The sequence below is a fragment of the Perna viridis genome, chromosome 7, assembly GCF_037379345.1.
Source record: "Perna viridis isolate PV_CMFRI_1.1 ecotype Kerala chromosome 7, ASM3737934v1, whole genome shotgun sequence".
Lineage (NCBI taxonomy): Eukaryota > Metazoa > Mollusca > Bivalvia > Mytilida > Mytilidae > Perna > Perna viridis.
Genome location: NC_142451.1, coordinates 30,887,444 through 30,902,227, shown reverse-complemented (window position 1 = coordinate 30,902,227; position 14,784 = coordinate 30,887,444). Strand labels below are relative to the sequence as shown.

General features: G+C 31.1%; 1 protein-coding gene across 2 annotated transcripts; it reads left to right on the top strand.

Annotated features, from left to right (window-relative positions):
- The first annotated feature begins 117 nt into the window (after positions 1-117).
- LOC148612258 (uncharacterized) lies at positions 118-14,662 on the top strand. 2 transcript variants are annotated; one of them, XM_088593519.1, is made up of 10 exons: positions 118-2,101; positions 3,144-3,338; positions 4,363-4,460; positions 5,500-5,635; positions 5,995-6,129; positions 7,518-7,697; positions 8,105-8,215; positions 8,834-9,043; positions 9,493-9,580; positions 11,383-14,662. In XM_088593519.1, the coding sequence occupies exons 1-10, from the start codon at positions 2,047-2,049 to the stop codon at positions 11,687-11,689; spliced, it is 1,515 nt and encodes a 504-aa protein (XP_088449645.1). In that variant the 5' UTR covers positions 118-2,046; the 3' UTR covers positions 11,690-14,662. The 2 variants fall into 2 exon arrangements, with proteins under 2 accessions (XP_088449645.1, XP_088449646.1); XM_088593520.1 differs by lacking the exon at positions 5,995-6,129.
- Positions 14,663-14,784: the final 122 nt, after the last annotated feature.

The following is a 14,784-nucleotide window of genomic DNA, read 5'->3' as shown; positions in this document are numbered from 1 at the left end:
TTATATCATAAATTATAATGTTTCCATACAATATATACCAATACCACGATAAATCAAATTTGCTGGTACAACTTTTTGCGTTTCTCTGTCCACCGCGAAAATAAACATTAGTACGTTCGCAAACTATTGATCAAACTATTCCTTTCAAATGCAATCATGATTTCATTTGGAGGGTAAATTCTTATTAACAGAATTAAATATGGCATGTTTTGCAAGTAAAATGAAAATTTTTTTTAACAGCAACATGCTACCATCATTTGGATGGTTCAAGAATGAGACGTATAGAATATACTACTATTATACTTGTCAAGATGACGTTCGTTGCTGTTGTAGTTTTAAGTAAAGGATTCAAATGTTTATTCAATTCATGCATCGTTCAGCCTGTGCGAGCAGTTGAAATTTGATTCATGTAGATTTCCTTTTGTGGATAATGTGTTGAGACAAAAACATCTGCGAACCAGTGTTTACATATTGTACACCACATTTCTATTTGACAAGCTAATCTAAGTTCTTCGTGATATTCGGAACTCCAAAGAGTTGATTTGCTTCTTGACGGATTAAAAACCAACGGTTGAATGTACGGTTTTGCTTATTATCAAAAATAGCTTTCCTTTCATTTAGGCCTCTTGTTTTTTTTTACCTCGTTTTCCAGTAGGTTACATCTACCTTATAGTAAAGATATTATAATCGTTTGGAGTCAGAACAGATTTCATAACTAGAAATTCCAATTTTGTAAAAAAGATAAATGAAACACTGAGAAAGTAAACAAAGAACATTCTTTTTAAATAAGCATATTATTAAATTTAGTCCTCTACATATTGCTTAAATGTGTTAGGATGAAAAGTGTAATGCTCTAAAAGTAAAAACAAATAAGGGTATACATTTCTTCTTTCTTCCTCGTTTAACTTAAATAAATCTCTTCTGAGTCTTGTTTGACTTTTACAAAATGTTAAAAAAGTACGAAAATCATTATATTTTGACCTAATACAAACTTATGCTACACATATATTTCATACAAAATATTCAATAAGCAACTTGGGAATGTTTCTAGAAAATCAGTGTATTTTCCCTGTCAAATCTTTATCCTTTGAATATATTCGTTTAATTACCATTCAAATTTTGTTCACTTAACTACTCTCTAAGAACAGAACCAGATGTGCACAGTGTGCATCAATAAAATCAATTGAAATGTATAGCCTGAAGTTTTACTTACATCTACCTTTTTTCGTAGATAAAATTAAAACTTTTTTGTTATTATAACAATTATCATTAACAAATATTTAAGATATTTAAACATCTATACATTTTAGAAATATATGTTTTTAACAAATTCTTATTGATTTGTGTACTGAATAACGCTATTGATTTGATACAATACTAATGAATAATGTAGTTTTTAATCAAGAGGTAGATAAATTCCTTTACAACGGGGAAAAAGGTTTATTGACAAACTTCACAAAACATTTATTCTTTTAGTGTAAAAATATGTTTTAATGAATTGGACTGATTAGATAATAACACGCCTTTGTTTATATAAGAACTGAATAATACATTATATTTCATGCGTCAGATAAAAAATAAAATATTTTGTTGTTTGTTTTTATTCTTGTTTTGTTTTTGTTTTTGCTTGTTTTCGGTTTTTGTCACACATGACGAGATACCTGAAACACCAGATGGTTTCCACCATCAATATCACGAAAGAATCATTGTGCTGTTTGTTCGATATTACATAAAGCACATTGACAAACATTCTCCATACAAAAACAAAGCTTTAACTTCCAATAAATTTTTAAATGCCGATAGTTGGAATGCTGTTTAAGTATACCTACTGTCAATTTTAAAACCCCTCTCACAGAATGATGCTTTATACATGTAAATTTTAGTTAAACATACTGCACAATTAAAAGAATGAAAAAGTTTTAACGGGTACTTTAAATACTGAAATTTGATCATGCTTCTCTTTGGTTAATGGTGTGTTAAAACTTCCGTGTTTTAAAAAAAAATCATACAGTAAACAGTTTTCATTCTAATAGCAGTTATAGGAGAATGAAAGAAGTTTCATTGATTAGGTATTTCTTAATTTCATTCATTCTCAAAAGAGGTAAGATTATGGTTAATTATAAGACTTGGGGTAGAAGGTAAATCTTTACTTTAATCACATGACATGGAAAATCTTGAAACATAAAGACGCGCCTAAGAATTAAATTACTTCAGGATGTTAATCGTTCATGGTTATACCGGTCTTTCATTGCTATCAAAAATTTCTGTCTAGTGAAAACAATGTATAAACACACTTAATATGTCGATGGAAGGGCATGCGTACATTTTACATTCAATTTATGAAATAAATTTGTAGTGTTATAGCTGACAAAAAATTGCAAAATGTTTCTAATTACAATATTTCATTTTCAATGTCCTTGTATGCGAGTATAACGTGACATTGGTTTCACAGTGTGGAAATTAACAAAATACTAGTCATATAAAGATGTATAATCTATCCCCCCTTTTTCAATGTTTCGTATGTCCAATTTTTCTTGTTTGATTTGTTTTTTGTGGAGCTTGTATTTAAATTTAAAAATCATTCTTTTTACTTTAATTGAGAAAATGTTACTTTTTACTTTTTTTTAAGTATTTTGAAATGCTAACTCATTGAGTTTAGATTTAGATCCAAAATAGCTATGTATAATTACATACTCAGCACGAAAGAAGAGTAATAAAATTTAGCCCAACATATTTTTGCATTTTATAGGTGCTCATTAGATGAGTTAGGAAAAAATCATGTTGCATATTTTATCTTCTTTTTTTAGTGTAATGTAGTGTAATGTAGTGTTAAAGGTACAATAGAAATTTATATATAACAAATGTCTCAAGCAATATAGCTCAGAGTGTACAGATATTGACATTGAAGAAAATTTAAACACTTGTAACTTACTTGAAATTGTGCATATACAAGCTGATTTTTTTGTAATGGCCATTTAATCTTTCAAACAAGAATTTGTCTTGATGTTTAACTATACAAAAATAAAGTGACATAATTTACATACTACAACCGAACCCCAATAAAAATGTTACATTGCACGAAATACTATATTACAAGGTGTGATTTCTTTATATGTCTTTAAAATTTTCGTTGTTTTTTGCAGGATTCGCCGTACTATTGTACAGACACAACACATCAGCAGTAACATGGAACGAAGCCAGACAAGAATGTGTTGGCGAGGGAGGCAACCTAGTTAATGGGTCATTCGAGCGACAATTATTTAATTGTACGTTCCAATCAAAGTCTGAGTTTTGGGTTGGGACGTACAATACGTTTTCATCGTGGATACAGATCATTGGTTTGTAAACTTTACTACTTCCTGTTTTAAAATTTGGTGGAGTTTTTATTCATATATTTTATGGAACGAGAAAACCTTGTACGTCTAAAGATAAGGGTGTTAATTACCAATTAACACAAATACAATTATGCATATGTGTACAAACAAAGTAAATAGGGCACGCCCACATTTAAATGTTGGAATAATCGTAGTATTAGTTCTAGATATCATAAACAAAATCGTAATTATTATTTATTATAACATTAATGATGCGTTTTCTATACAATAAAACGATACAAGTATTTTCTTTAACACTCTGCTTTTATTTTAAAATCTTCTTTTCGCTCTCTCTCAGATGGTAAGTAGCAGTCCCTGTAAGAATTATACAAATTCTGCAATATGTGATACACCCCAAAAAAGGCTTTATTTTTTATTTTTGTTACTAAGTTGTTTTATGGGTCTAAATGATGAAATATATAATCGTGGATTTTAAAAGAGTAATCAAGGGAACCAAGGTAATAGCGGTAATCAAAAGAATGTAATCCAGGGACAAAGACCAGACATGGAAAACAGAAATACACAACAAAGAACATAAAGTAACTAAAATCATACATACAAAGTAACAAAAGCAAATGACTCGGACTCCGGATGCACCGGTAGGGTAAGCGTTCTCTGCTTTTCTAGAAACACCCGCCGAGTAAACTGTGTATTCTTAAGAGAACATTTACATTGAAAATTCAATAGTTTCTGTTGTATTTCAGTGTCATTTTCTCTCTTAATTTTAAATTCTATAGAATATTCCTTTGAATCTATATCTCCTTTTAACAAGGGTTATATGAAAAGCCACATGATAATTTCTTTTTGATATAAAATTTTAAACAAAATTACAAAAAAAAAATATGTAGGCTGTCCAACCATAAATCAAATTTTTTACGATTCTTAGCTGGGATATTACTTAAATAGCTATTTGATTCGTTTGTATTCATTTACATATTCTTATTTTTTCGTATTACTTAGTATGTTTTTCCCTGATAAAAATTTCCAGGTTGTTTCCTAGAGGACGTTCCGGTTAAAGTTGAACAACATGAAGGTGGAGATGCAATCTCATGTGCTGAAAAATGTTCCAATTATTTTGGAATTACTGTATGTATTTTGAAAAGTATCATTGTTAATTTTTATCATTCCTTTAAAAAAATATTCAGATTTTGATCAATGTTCGACGGTTTATAATGTTGGGCCAATTTTTCATCAAAATGTTTTATCATTATTATTTTGTATGAGCTGCGTGAATCTCACAAAATGTGAAGTTTAAAGGGATTTGATGAGCCATTCACGATTCATTCTCTTTCCATCTGGCAACAAAATAAGTCCAGCAAGGAACGTTTATGTTAAATTCCTATTTACCAGAAAAGGAAGCTATTGAAACATTGCCAAAATGAAAAGGCGCTTTCTTTCCTGATAACAAACATTGTACCAAAGAAATTTCACTTAAAACATTATACTGAAATTGGACAGACAGAACAAGTGTTCAACTGAGACATATGCCTTTGTAACATGTAGATAGTCGATATGTTGCAAAAAATGTATTCGGAACATTGTTTGAAACAATAGCTGTGCAGACGTCTTTAAGTTATATTTTTTAACCTAATAGGATCCGTCAATTATATGCTCAAGTTATTTGTGGAGTTCGTATTTCTCATTAAAATGCACGTTTTTCAATTTCTTTTATTACATTTGTTTTATAATCAGTTACAATGAGTAAATAATGTGTGTACTGTGAAAGTAAAATTGTTCGTGGGGTACCAGTTTTCATGGTTTTCGCGAGTAGATCAAACCACGAAATATGATTCTCAACGAAAAAGAGATTTCCGTTGCTGTGTACACTAAAAACCTCAAAACTACGAATTCTAGAATGCAAGAACTTGTGTTTCTTCCCTAATCCACGCAAATCGGTATCCACGAATTAAAGTAGTTTCACGGTATAATTATCCACAACTTTTTAAGATGTCGTTAAATACTATTGTATGACATGTGGTATTTCTGATATTGATATTTATTTTAAAAGTTTTCCATGTTTACAAACTAACTTCAAGATGTGAACAATTCTTATTCAACAATTTATCAAAAAATGAATTAAGGCATAGCTGTACTGTTTTAGGGTTTTTGGTGTTTTTTTTTTCAGAGAGACAAATGTTACTGTCTTCAAAGAAACTTCACATCAGAGCAAAATGCTGTTGCTGATCAACTCTGTAATATTACATGCCCAGATGATCAGGATTCTTGTGGTGGAGAAGGATATTTTACGGTCTACAAAACTGGTAACAATCAATACATGAATTTGATTTTAACACTTTTGATGAAGTAACCTTAACAAAAAGGAAAAGATTCATCAAATTTATTTTTGTTACATTGAATTCATTCTTTTCTTTTGTCAACCAGACAAATATACGGAATAGTTTCACTTTCAAAACTTTTTGCCTGATGGTATAACTCAATTGTGTGTTTCTCATTTCTGTCCTAATATGGTGTTCCGAATTTGTTCATTTTGGTTTGGTTAATGTTATTCATTGACTCCTTTGCCCCCTTCCCTGCTTTGATAGATTGCTAAATTTGCTTCGTTCCGAAGCAACATCAAAAGTTTAAAGAAAATTCAACTTACAATACTGTTTTATTGTAGTACCTGACTATAATGTAAATGATCGTATTGACGACACTGACAGGAATGAGATAATGTGTGGATGTGTTGAATGTACAAATAATAAGTGGGAGTACTTTGGTTATTCCTGCAATCGGTCGCTGCCAGCCTATTGCAGTATGTGTATTTTTATTTCTCTAACAATATTTCCGGGAATGTGTTGCCAAACACATGCAACAATTATCTTAGGACACATGTTGTGCATGAAATAATATATAGAGCAACTTTTTTAAGTCTACAATTACTACCATGCCTTCTTTTCATTAGTTAAAAAGATGTTGCTAAGTAATGATTTCCAATAATGTAATGGTTCATATATTTATGACTGCAATAATTTTCGTCCAATATCAAAACTTTCACTATCCTACAATTTGAATACTAGTAAGTTGATTGATTGTTTTCCATCTAAATTTCCGGAAGAACTCAAAATTTTAATTTTGAACTGCAACCAAAATAATACATACAAAGCAACAAAAGCAAATGAGGAACTCGGACTCCACTATTAACTGGGATCATGGACCAGGTGCTCCGCTAGGGTAAGCGTCATCTGTTTTTCTAGAGACATTCGCTAAGTCGCTAATGAAAATTCCGGGGTATACAAAAAATGAAAGGAAAACTATGACACATTGAACAAATCGGTTCTCATGATGAAGATGGATACACTGTAACGATCCACGAATTCATGATGACGACCATACAACTGCTGACGTCAATCTTGTAGCAACATAACCTAGTTCCAGAAGCCTAATTATAAGAAGTCTAGCTCAGTATAAAAAGTCTAGGTAGTTAAGGCAAGCTCTGGAATAACGTATGAATTGTGATAATCATGAAACCTCCATACGGAGGTGCGGAAGAGGTGTTTTCTCAGATGAAAGGAAAGTTGACAATACGGAATTAAATTTCATCGCGTGTGTCTTTAATTTAGTCAACAGTTTTCCTTTACCATCGATCTCTAAGTGTAGGTCAAGATATGAGACTGACTTCACAGTGTCTGTAGTATCCTTTATCTCTAGCTCGCTGGGGTAGACCGAAACTAGAATTGTTTAAAGATAATACGTCATCTACATAGCAGAAACCGAGATCAAAGGATCTGTCTAAACGATGTACCCTCCTTTTGATCAGATCAGCTATAAAGTCATCCTCATAAAAGTGAAAGAATATGTTAGCTAGAAGAGGATCACAATTTGTTCCCATTTGAATGTCGACCGTTTGTTTAAAAATCTTGAATTGAGGGTTTCCAGAAAATCTTCCGAATTTCTTAGAATGATAGTATAGTGTAGTCTCGCATTTTTTAAAACTGGTGAAATAGTTTCGGTTTCGCTACTGACCAATCATTGCAAAGATCAATACCCATACGTTGAAACTTTTATTTATTCCAAACCGCAGAATTTGATATTCGCAAACATGTTCATTTGGCAGAATCTTCGAAAATGTGTAGCTAAAAAATTAACACTGGCATATTTTTTAACTTGTCGATAAACATGATCATACTTATTTATTTCTAGGCAATACGAATGCATTTCCCGATTATGAACACTGGAATGTTGCTCAGGATTACTGCTGGACAAAACAAAATTCCTTTTTGCTCGGGGGTGACATTGATGAATGCGGGAATTGGAATATAAGTAGTATGTCACCACATTGGATAGGACTGTACAGAAGGAAAACCGAACGTACACTAAATGGTAAATATACTGTTACAGGCCTAAAATAAAGAATACAACCATAAAAATTAGACATTCCTAACGAATCAAAACGTGTTACTTTCTTAACAAACACAACATAAAAACATAGAACAAGTCAAACTTAAAAATAGAAAAAAGAACTTCACAAAAAGACATCACATATGCATACACAGTATATTTTAAACATATCTAGAACATTTTCTAGAACAAATGGTATAAAACCCCTTTTTTTATTTCAACAAATATTATTAAATTGTATTTGAGAGAAACTGTAATTAGCCTATATAAAATTTCAGCTCCTTTATTTCTATCATTGATTGAAAACGATAAATGTGATTGAAACAATTCAGAGTTATCTTTCTTGTTGCCTCAAAACAACACTTAACTGTTTGAATTTTGTATTTTAGACGCAAATCTGCCATCTGCCATAGAATGCTTCAGTGGTAGACTGTCGGCTGGTATTTTATATCTTAAAAAAACAAACTGCACTTCTGAAATGCCATTTGTCTGTGAATTAGGTAAAATATTCTATTCGTAACAAATTTGTTTATTATCAAACATAAGCCATTAAAAGATGTCAGGAGACTAAAAGGCTGACATTTTCATCCCGGTGGGGTTATTGTCTTTTTGACATATACATCGTACCTATTCTTGTTATATTGATATTTAATTCTTTTAATTGAATTGACTTAAACATGTAAAGCAATTTGTTTAAATTTGGTAGATGAATTTAGCCATTTTACATGATGCCTAACAATTTTCATGCGTATTGTATTATGACTGTATGATTAAGTCATTTTATAGAATGCCTGAAAATCGAGGCATTTAAGGAGGTAGACATAGGGTAAGGGACACAACTCTTAAAAATCATTGGAACGTTTGTAATCAGAATTTTACATCAATCTTATGTAAGCATCTAATTAACTTGGATTCATTTTATTCTGCTTCAAACGAAAGCTTGAGAGGCTTTGGTGAAATTGAATATAATACAAGCATATCACTGATTTCATGAGTTATGTCCCTTACCCTAGGTCTACCTCCTTAAAAATACCTGTAACATATATTTATACCCATATACGCCATAACATTATTAAAAACCTTTTGAAAATGAATGAGCATAAAGTATTTTTATACAGACACAGATGACATATTGCCCGGGGATTGTCTGCTCGAACGACTTGAGACGACTACTAGCATGCTGACGACGGAACTAACATCTGACATAATGACAACTGAATCAGTGACGACGGCATACGAACAAACAACACTTGGGTCAACTAAACCTACGACACATAAGGCTTCCGTTACATCCAGAGCAAAAGAGGATTCAAACAATCTTAGTGCAGGTATAAACAGACATTTAAGAAGTTCCGAATGTCACGTGTTGTATTTACATAAATATTATATGGTAACTAAGTACATGTAGCACCTCTATTGAATAAAAAGAAGATGGAGCTTCATTATTTTGTATTATTGATCATGAGTTTTGCATTTTAAGTTTTCTTAGTATTACTATTTTTCCTGGATTGCATTTTTTTAATACTCTTTCGCTTAGAAAAAGACACACACGAACATGAATTGTCTTCAGTAAAAAGAAACTGATTTTAAAAACACAAGACAATTTCCTTATGTACAACAGACCCCTAAGATAACTTAAGGGCCATTTTGTATAAAGTAATAATTGAGTAATGAACCTAGATCTAACTAATTCTTTCTCCGTATTTTGCCCAGTGATTATATGCAAAATGTCTATTATATTTTCATTTGTGTAATCCATATTATTTTTTTTCTATAGGTGCTATTGTTGGTATAATTATTGGTATTGTCATTATCGCATTATTACTGATTGGAACAATGGTGCGTCGCTGTTTCTTGGGACAGAAGTAAGTTGTTTAGATGAGAAATGCTTAGCCAAACAACATTTAACGTTTCAAAAGATATTGCGGGTTAAGATATTACAACGCCGGTGACGCCACTTTACACAGTGATAGAGTATGTATGTATGGCGAATGTTTCTAAAAAAGCAGAGGACGCTTACCCTACCGGTGCACCTGGTCCATGCTCTCAGTTTTTAGTGGAGTCCCAGTTGCTCATTTGCTTTTGTTACTTTGTATGTATGATTTTAGTTACTTCATGTTCTTTGTTGTGTATGTCTGTTTTCCATGTCTGGTCTTTGTCCCAGGATTACATTCTTTTGATTACCGCTATAAGCTTGGTTCCCTTGATTACTCTTTCGTTACGTGACTATGTTTTTTCAGGAGAATGGGTCATATTCCTCCATTTAAATGCATGGAGATTTGCCATTAGTAAAAACAAAACATCTTTTTGTGTAAAAATTCCGATAAAAATCACAAATATCTACTTTTAAAAATGTTAAGAAAAGCATAAAACGAAAAATTTTGCATTGTAATGCAGCGTTTCGATATACTTTAAGTAAACAATAAGATGTAGATCGTTCTTCGGATTTCAATACATAGGAAATTCGGGAAAGGAAAATGAAACTAGAACCTATAAGAGACAAAATATTATTAAATCTCGGTTAACATTTTTCTTTGCACTCAATGTATCTTACACAAGCATTTGAAGGTCATTAATTAGTTTTAACTCAGAACAGAAGTCCATGGGCAAATTTCGAAAGCTTATTCAAAATGTTATTTTGTAAAAGTGTAAGAGGTCAAAATCAGTTTTCTACTCATTGTCGATCCTTGTATTAAAATGCTAAAATGTTTAACAATGAATATGAATTTATAGATGTTTCAGTCTCTGAATTCAGACACTTTTCCCTATTTTAGGTTTTTTGTTCTGGCCATGTACATTTTTTTTCGAAATTATCGACTCCTGACTTTTCCCAAAACGATTCGTCTTTACAGAAGAACAATTTTGATATTAGATGTTGAACATAAATTACTATTGGGACAGGGTTTCATTCCAATAAGAAGAGCGGTATTATCGTATATCTTACATTATTTTGGTTTGTTAACGTGGTTTTATAAATGGCTTTGTCATAAAACAATATTCTTAAATTATAAACTTTCTTATACTTCATTGAACAAATTGTTTCTTTTCGATTGAACAAATGATATGAAAAAGAGCTCATATTTTAGATTTGCAATATAAACTTTAAATGTCTCGAATTTCAGCAAGAAATCGAGATGTTTAATTTAACTTTCGAGAGTTTCAAAAATGTGAAAGGGTGATTAGTTCATACTTGATATACCAGGAATTTGATATTTGTGCGTTTAAAAATGCATTGAATATCAAAGATTTGCACGATTTACATATTTCATTCAGAAAAAAAAGAAAAAGTAAATATTTGATTTGAGATATCGATACGTAAAGAAATGTAACAATAACATGCCTGACATAAAATGTAAAAAAAACCTGAACAATCAAGACTCTTCAAATGAATTTGTTTTGTAGAATTCATAATAAAACTTCGTCATAATCATCAATCAAAATGTATAGCGACAATTAATTAAAGAAAACTAAATATATTGTGTCATGTTAGATTGTTATCTAAGACTCTTTTTTTTTTTTTTAACTCTGTTCAATATTGTTTAAACTTTTTTATTTGGAGACAAATAAATAATTATTCATATGTTCCAGCTGGTTTGCCATATACAAAACTTGTCATTGGTCATTCAAAATGTTGTTTTCTTAACCAAATATTGAATAATTGTTACAGACCAACTTCAACTTCGGAGCAAACCTACGATACTGTTCAACTTCGGAACAAGGAGGATTTCTATGCAAGACCTCCTAGCTATAACCAAGACATGGCAGAGATTAGGTACTCGCTGTTTGATAACGATAAGAATATTCTGGTTCCTGAAGCACCATCACCACCGTTAAAAAGACCCATCGTCGTCCCTGAAGTTACAGTGAAGCAGACCGAAGATGGTCGATTTTCAACTTTTGTGACTGTAAAACCAGAGAACGGCGATGCACAAAATGGACATGTAAATGTTGAAGATCAATTGACTAAATTGTGAATTAGGTGTATTTTTTATATCAAAGGCATTATATTGGACATTGAGTAACACAAACTAACAAAATTTAATATAGAAAATTAACTGGCCATATTATGCAAATAGAACAAAAACAAAATGTATAGTAGATCATACCATTTCAGGAAGCCAATAATTTGTCGTTGGTTTACATTTATGTTCATGAAAGTGAAAAAAAATTAAACAGGCGAAGTTTGTCATATTGCCTACTGAGCTGGTATAATTTGCCATACTTGACCATTGAACTGGCACAGTTTGCAATTTTGCCTCTTGAACTAGCAAAGGTTGTTACATTTGTCTATTGAACTGGCAAAGTGTTTCATATTTGCCTATTTCACAGTTCATAGATGCCTATTTTTGTATTTTAATTTTGTTTTGTTTTAACATTTAGTGTTTCACTCTCATTCAATCACATGTCCGTACATTAAAAGCAGAAGTTTTATGTAATTTAAACACAGTTTCCTTTCATTTTTGCAAACAAAAATGCCACAGGCTGATTGTAATCAGAAATTGACTGGTATATCCGGTGATTTTACGTGTATTATCATTATTAAACACCTGTGTTCAGGTAAATACCTGCAATTACTCAACATTCGCTGATAACAAATAACATTGGTTGTCAGCACGCCAAATGTTAACTTCAATAATTTTGTCATTTTGATTTAATTTTGTGATAACCGTCAAATAGGTTTATCTACGTTTCCACGTTATTGTGAGGTGCCTCGGTGGACGTTTTGGTATTGATGTGAGAAAGGCGTGATTGATACAAGAAAAATAGTCAAACGTTTGTGATTTTCGCGTCATTATATAGTAAATATTGTAAAATAACTGTTTTACTTGTAGAATTATGATAACGGCATGAATGCCCTTTGATACTGAATTTAATTAAATTCCAAATGTTACTAGTAGCGGAGGATTAACATGGGGTGAATTTACATATAATTATAGCTGGTCCTGAAGCTTATTGTGTGATTCGTTATGTCAATAGACACCACCTTAATAGAGAAGAATAGCCGAGAATCTGACAGTTGATAAAGTTGCGGACAATCTGTCTTTGTAAAATTGTTATTTTAACATTAGTTTTCCAAAGTGACCATTGAAACGCATTTTGATATGGAGACAAACATAGCGGATGAGGCTCCAGATAAATTGTTCTTTTATTATACAAATGTAATTATTTGTTGTTTAAGCTTACCTTTGACATAAACTTGCACTTTTTTATAAGATGCAGTTTATAAGATAATAACGAAAAATTGAATTAGCACTTAATATCATATGCATTGATTGTCATTATCATTAACAATCCGTACACTCTATGTTAATGGGCCAAGAAAAGTGTCAACTTTGAAAGTACACACTGCTAGTTCTTACGCAAAGAACTGCAGATGGCGTGCTGCAGACTAAAGTTTAACAGGTGTTTGACAGAATTTTGTACTTCACATTCGTACAGAACGTCTTGCTATATCTCAAAAGATTATTTTAGTCAATACCCACCCCTCTGATTACTGTAAATGTATCTTTCTTTAATTTTGAACTTTTTATGAAAACATTATTGTGATACTTTTCAAAATAAATTAATTTATTTTGACAGACTAAGTGATGCTAGTTCTTTAAAGTTTATCTTAAACTTCCCTTTTGACTTAAAGTCAATATATGTTGAACAACAATGTATGTTTTAAACATCACGAGGCGTGAAATTAGGATTGGAATATTGTCCTGCAAACGTCTTGTATTAATTTTGGTGGTTCTTTATTTTCGCTGATTCTGTCAAGAGAACATGAAACTGTCATTTTCACGGGTGTAAATTTTCATGGTTTTGAAAAAGGACAAGGATATCTAATAGCATTTAAAAACTACTTCCGGGTACTGTATTTATTTATTTTTTTTTTTTTGTCAACGGCGAAAATCAAAAATTACAATAAGTGGCAGCAGATATTTGATGATACTTACGATATATATATGTATCAATGGAAAATGTACTATTAATTATTAACACTATATGTTGTTTTATTATCATTGCATCTTTGTTTGTGTGTGTGTTTGTTTTTCGTTACTATAAAAAAAAAATCAAACCATCTCTCCGTTATATGATCATAATTTTGGTTGAGAAAACGAGATGGATTAAATATTGTATGGCACCAATGGGGTAGAATCTAATCTTTAACCTGTACATATTTGTATTTTAACAAAATAAATTCATTTCATTTTCAGAAGTAACTAATATAACATCAAACAAATGAATGAACAGATATAAGAACTGAATATAAAGGTATAAAGGGAATGGTCAAAAGAGTAAGGGTCCCTCAATTTCTCCAGCTTAGAAAAAAAGACTATCGTTGGGTAGACCAGTTCAGGATTTCTTTGATAGTCTTTTAAAAGGCATAACATCTCATACTAATTCTAAGATGGACTAATAAATCTTTGTCCCAGTCATCGATTTTGTGAATTGACCACTCAAGTTCGAAATTAATGTAACACTATGTATGTCGCATAATTAATTTTTATGTAACAATGGGGGTCGAGGTTGTTGTCTTGTGTGTTTGCTTTAAAAAAATATATATATAAATTTTGGTCTTATCATAGCTTGAAGTCTATCAGTATTGTCACGGTACAGGTAAAAGTTGACAAATGCAACTCTTTGTAGCAGAAAATGCATTTATTATTGATCTGTTTACTGTTAGTTCTTTTTTAATACGTTGCTTATTTTTGCTTTCGTTTTTTGTTTTTGTTTTTTGTTTTGTTTTGTTCTGTTGATAGCATGTTGTATTGAGGTTACAAAATGTATGTATTAAAAATATATCATCTAATAGTCAAGTAAATCCATTACAGTAATTTTTTTTTCATGTCGTTCTTATGTTTTTTATGATTTGAGTCATATTTAACTCTATAGTGGTGTCAATTTTTTTTCCATTTTAATACTAAAACGGTATTAAAATACAAATTTGTTTCTGTAGTATACCAGCTCTTTAATTACCTACGCCTTTACTAGCGCAAAACAATAATGCATGGTATATCAATGCTGCATGTGTGTTGTGTCAAATTATTCCATCATTCCAGTGAAAAAAATGTAATTTTCATAC